Source organism: Tupaia chinensis, unplaced genomic scaffold, assembly GCF_000334495.1.
Source record: "Tupaia chinensis unplaced genomic scaffold, TupChi_1.0 Scaffold000335_1, whole genome shotgun sequence".
NCBI lineage: Eukaryota > Metazoa > Chordata > Mammalia > Scandentia > Tupaiidae > Tupaia > Tupaia belangeri.
In genome coordinates this window covers 4,177,645-4,183,502 of record NW_006159829.1, presented here as the reverse complement: position 1 = coordinate 4,183,502, position 5,858 = coordinate 4,177,645, and the positions used below count along the sequence as shown (strand labels likewise).

The following is a 5,858-nucleotide window of genomic DNA, read 5'->3' as shown; positions in this document are numbered from 1 at the left end:
GTTTCAGAGCGAGGTGTGCAAAGTGGGTCCGTACCCGGCCCGCCCCAGACGAGTGCTGCGACACGGGCCAAGTCACTCCACCTCTGAACCTCACACTGCTGACGGCGATGCAGCTACCTGCCCTTCCCCTTTCCCTGGACACACGCCAGCCAGCAGCTCCCTCTCCAAGCACCTGCCTGCCTTCTTGTTCCAAAAGAGGACACTTGGCTGAAGCGTGGGACAGGCTGAGTGTTCCTGGAGTCAACTGTCAGGGAGACACGTCTCATGAGGAACAGCAGGAACGGGCCTGTAAACGCCCCTCGTGTGGCTCCTCTGCAGAATGTGGTCACCCAGGCACTCAGTGGAGGAGAGGCCCTTCACCTGCAGGGGCACGCTCTGCCTGAGTACCCTCCTGCTCTCGGTCTCACACTGTCACTTCGGAAATCACCTCCCAAACAGACACCTCACCCTTGAGCCCCTGTTCTCAGAGAAGCTCATGGTAACCCAGTCTTGGCCAGAGCACAAAAGCAACGTCCACGGGACTGCACGAGGTGCTGGATATGGAGACCTTGGGACTCAGCACGTGCACACAGGGCTCTCAGCAGACAGCAACGCTTCTGTGAAGGGACCTGCATCCCAGGTGCACCCGAGACGCTCGCTGCCCCCTTGTCACCTCTTGCACACACCAACCCGGCATATCCTTGAACCCTCCATCCAGATCCCCAGGCCACTAAGGCCTCTGCTGGTGAACAAAAATAGGATTTATGAAAGTTCAATAAGGTTTCGTCTACCACGGAAGCTTTTAGTAAGTCGAAGCAGTAGAAAGACATTCGATTTACAGCCTCTTGGCTAGAGTCAGCCAATTACTTTTCAGGTGGAATCACTTAGGCAGAAACGTATTTCATGGGTGATTTTAGCCGGCTTATAAGTGGGTGGTGGAAGGAACGGTGTCCACCCCTGCTGCCTGGCTCCCTGATTTGGGGGTGGATGCAGTGACTTCTCTGGGAGAAGACTGGACCAGGCAGAAGCCTGCTAAGTGGTGAAGTTCCACGTCCAGTTACTGGTCTGCAGTTTCACTTAGCACCCCAACACCAGCAGAAGGGGCCCTGTTAGCGGGAGATTCTCAGGAAGAAGCATGTCTCCACTGCTATGTGCCTTCACTGCATCTTGTCTTACACGGTCCCTCCCAACTGCCAAAAGATAAAAAACAAAAACAAAACCAAAAAAAAAATAGCCGAAGAAAAAAGACAAAATTGATTTATTAGATTGTCAGAAAACTCATGATGTATTTTTTCTGTTTTTCTATACAAAAGTGCATCATGACTTTTCTGACAACCCAATAATAATAAAGTGAAGGGTTTTGACTGAATGTCTTTGAAGGAAAACAGTTGAACTGAACTAGACATTCCCAAGGGAATCCCCCTTGTCCCCTTCCATGGTTCCTGAGAATCTGGGAAGACAGAGAGCCACTGGCCCTTCCCCACCTTGAGATGAGCCCCTGCCGCTAGCAGGCCCACCAGCAGAAGGGGCCCTGTTAGCGGGAGATTCTCAGGAAGAAGCATGTCTCCACTGCTATGTGCCTTCACTGCATCTTGTCTTACACGGTCCCTCCCAACTGCCAAAAGATAAAAAACAAAAACAAAACCAAAAAAAAAATAGCCGAAGAAAAAAGACAAAATTGATTTATTAGATTGTCAGAAAACTCATGATGTATTTTTTCTGTTTTTCTATACAAAAGTGCATCATGACTTTTCTGACAACCCAATAATAATAAAGTGAAGGGTTTTGACTGAATGTCTTTGAAGGAAAACAGTTGAACTGAACTAGACATTCCCAAGGGAATCCCCCTTGTCCCCTTCCATGGTTCCTGAGAATCTGGGAAGACAGAGAGCCACTGGCCCTTCCCCACCTTGAGATGAGCCCCTGCCGCTAGCAGGCAGGGGTAGAGGCGAGGCGCCCCCTTCTGGTGAATGCAGCAAGGCCCGCTTGAAGGTGGGTGGGCAGAGGGGAGGGTGACCTGGAGGACGCTAGGCAGTGAACCACTCGAGGACATCGAGGACATCGGAGACCACCAAGGATACGACAGGGGACTTGTATTCCCCGAGTGACACTGTGGTTAGTAAGTTGGATCTCCATGCTAATTCTTTTCTTTTTGCATTTTAGTTTATTTTATACGTTTAATCACTATACACCACTTAGGTTGCAAAGCGAATTTACGCAACATAAAATGCACTTCACTTCAGTCCAGTCATTCTTTGAGAGTCATAGATCGAGAACAATTCTGCTTTTAATTGTCTGAGCTGTGGTTTGAATTTCTAGAGGACAGCCGCGCAGAGCCTGGGCCCTGTGCTGCTCCAGTCTGTGTTCGGGTTACATGAGGTGGGGGTAAAGCAGGCTGATGCTTCTGGGTTAAAACAGCATTAGCAGCAAGAACTGCAGAGAGCCTGGAGTCCAACACTTAGCAATAGCACTTGAAAAGGACGGGGCGCTTTAGCCTCTTTTAAATAATAGTAAGTCATGGCTGTTAAGAAAATGGGAAAAGTAAAATAAATGCAATTTTAGGTGCATTAAGAGGGTCTGGTGTCTTTAACGACATGAGAGTAAACAGTACAGGATAAAACCTCAAGATGGAAAACAGGGCTTCCATGTCAAAGGCTATGATTCAATAAAGGAAGACAGAAAAGATGTGCTCTTTGGGGCACCAGGAAGAATTGGAAGTGATGGAAATGCATTTCTGTATTTCAGAGCCAGAAAAACGGGCTTCGAAAGAAATGTGTCCTCTGTCTAGAGGAATCCAGGTGGAGGCTAGGGGAGGAACCTGACGCCATCCTCAATCTGGATTAGGGCCTGGACCTTACTGATCTCTATGGTCCTTCTTAACCTGAAGGTTGTAGCAATTCTTGAAGCTGCACCCTTCAGGGAGTTTACAAACTCACACCTTGTAGACCAATGTGAATGATTCATCGAAACTGCCAACTCCAGAACTATCTCATGGATTTTCTTCTGGAGACCTGATTTCATTTATAGTCTCACCTGTGCTAATTAGAGGACCTCAAGTAATGTTTTTTCTTTGCTTAAAATTCATGAAACCACAGTGTCTCTCCCACGATATCTCTTCTCCAACCAGCCCGATGCCACTGGCTATGACTTAGAACCTCACACTCGGGTCTATCACTTTCTTTTTAGATTCTAGCAAGTTTCGTACTCTTCTCTGAATAAGACAAGTCTCGATCCCTCCATGAGGCTCACTCTGTAAGAGTACACCAAGTTCCACACCCATGCCAGCCACATGAACAAGTCCGCCCCCCACCTAACTTAAGGACTCAGGATACTGAGAAAGGAGTCCTAGCAGGGAGGTCTTCTGGGAAGTCCTCCCCATACAGGAAGCCAGCAGCGAATGGCTGCATGGCCTGAGAGCCAGTGAGTGCTGGCTGGAAAAGGACTCACAGGAGGGCCAGAGACCCCAATGCCGGGGTCGCCACGGTTTCCAGGAGAGCCAGGAATCCCAGGTGCTCCTCGGTCCCCCTAGGAAGAGAGAAAAATAAAATCAAGATATCTGTGCCAGGGAGGAAGGAGAGGGCCAGGGTATGAGAAGACCATGCTGCTTCTGGGATCCTGCTGGCACTCGGCACTTCCTGTCCGGTGCCTCTCCTGCTGCCAGGCCTCTCTGTGCCTCTCCAGCCCAACAAGGAGCCCGTCCTCCCAGTCAGTTCAGCCCTGCATGGACCACAGCCACCAGCTTCCATGATATGCCTTCCAAGGTGGGCCGTTTCCCAACCTTGACCACGGCTCCAGATATGTGTCTCCTTATCCGCAGCTTTGCCTTCCACTGTTTCAGTTATCCTTAGTCTCTTAAAATGGTTAAATGGAAAACTAAAAAAGCAATCCATGAGATTTAAAGGGTGTCCATTCTAAACAGCAGGATGCATTCTCATGCCATCCAGTGCCCTCTTGCCTCAGATGTGACTCCTCCCCTCCTCACACAGAATCATCTTTATGTGCTGCCTGCCCATTGGTCCCTGAGGAGAAGTCTCTGTTATCAAACTGAGCAGAAACAGCACACGCAGGGTTCGTACTATCTGCAGTGTTAGGCATCCTCTGGGGGTCTGGGAACACCCCCCAGAGATACGGAGGGCTATTGGATAACTACACCCTGCTCTCTGTGTGACCGGAGTATGAATCTACTACGCTTTCTCTAAACTTCCCCACCCTCTGACCCAGCCACACGGCAGATCAAGCATGGCCCACATTTCAATTCAGACCTCAGCAAGCCAGTAAATTAATGCGTCCACTCCCCAACACTTTACCAAGTACCTACACTTTACGGGTCACTTTTCTGGGTGTTGGGTGAAGAGCCAACTGAAATAAGACCTTGCATCCAAGCACAGTGGTTCAGGTATGTATTTGAGGATCAGATGCCTGGACTTAAGTTCTGGCTTCAACATTTCTTAACTGTTCATATGATAAAGTGATAATTCCCTGAGCTCAAGTTCCTTCACCTACAAAGGAGCAAAGGACAGAGCTGCGCAGCGAGCAGGCAGCACACCCTCCAGGAGGGTCTGCAAACCCAGCGTGGCACACACTCAGCGCATCAGCTTCTGTTTGCTGTCCTCCTCCAGCCGCCATTGTGAACTTCGATGGGAAAAAAAAAAAAAAAAAGGAAGAAAAGGGAAAAAGGAAAAAATTCTGTTCGCCACTTCCTGTAGAAAGAAACTGAAGCAGGGCTACACTGGGTCCACAATTCTAAACCTCAGCCTCTGAAAATCGGTGTTTATCCTAGCTCAGTCAGCAGCAAACGCAAATTTTCCCGACACAGGCTCCTGACAGTCTTTAGGAATCCCATTTCAGATGAATATTTACACATTTTGTTGTATAAATATTAATGAGTTTGATTAGTGATGCTTCCCCAGACACCACAGAAAATGTGATACACAATGCATATCACTGCCTTTTGAAAATCCAAATTAAATTGGATCCAAAACACACACGGTCTCAACAACTCTGTACACGGGACTGTGCTCCGACTTCATTCGGTCAGCTGAGCTGCAGCCTGGCCTGAGCCAAGGTGTCAGTGAGCACGGTCAAGCCTTTCATCTCTCAGGGAGGAGGTAACTCCTCCGACACATGGAAACGGGTTATGAGGAGCCAGTGAGAGGCTGCAAACGCATTTCAGATGGCACCAGATATCACTAGGCAACATACTGCTTGAGTAAGACTTGCGTGTGCAAGCATTAAAAATACTCATTAATAAGCAGCTATCTTCTACTTGTCATAATAATTGCATTTTGGATATTTAAGAAAAGTAATGCTCCTAATGAGATTTGATTTGTTTTTCCTATAGGATGACTGCTACTTGGATGTGTACATATGTTATATGTTTATTCAGCTAACACTCAATTGCTCATTCATTGCAAGCAGCAATCGAGTCTCTGAGCCCGAGATGACTCGGTGATGAGGTCACCATGTCCATGCCCCTGCTAACCTCCAAAGAGAAGCATCGTCTACGGAGATGAGGAGGAGCAGGGTTCATGAAGCTCACAAAGATATGAATCAGGACCCGACGCTTTCACTGGGCTCCATTGGCTCCATGTCTTCTCCTTAGATGAAGGTGACATTGGAGGTAATCGTGTATATCTGCATTCCTCTTAACACACTGCCCTCCCTCATCCATTCAACTGTTAGGCCCTGACTTCCGTGAAGCAGCTTCAAAGCAGAAGCTCTCCGCTCATTCATTCACTCAACAAGCATTGATCAAGCACCTATCACAAGTCAGTGCGGGTACAGTGTCTGCATCGCTTCACCCAGTGTCCAGCTGTGGCCTGGCACTGGTGGCAGCCTTCAACGCCACTTCCCAAGAGCAGGGATTGCTGGATCCCGCA

The 5,858-nt window shown here is 48.5% G+C and overlaps 1 protein-coding gene across 1 annotated transcript in view; it reads right to left on the bottom strand.

The window, feature by feature from the left end:
• COL22A1 (collagen type XXII alpha 1 chain) overlaps positions 1-5,858 on the bottom strand; it is a 272,600-nt gene that overhangs the window by 89,120 nt on the left and 177,622 nt on the right. Inside the window, exon 40 of the mRNA XM_027773278.1 lies at positions 3,427-3,504. Within this exon, the coding sequence (XP_027629079.1) occupies positions 3,427-3,504 (78 nt within the window). The remainder of the gene's footprint in view (positions 1-3,426; positions 3,505-5,858) is intronic.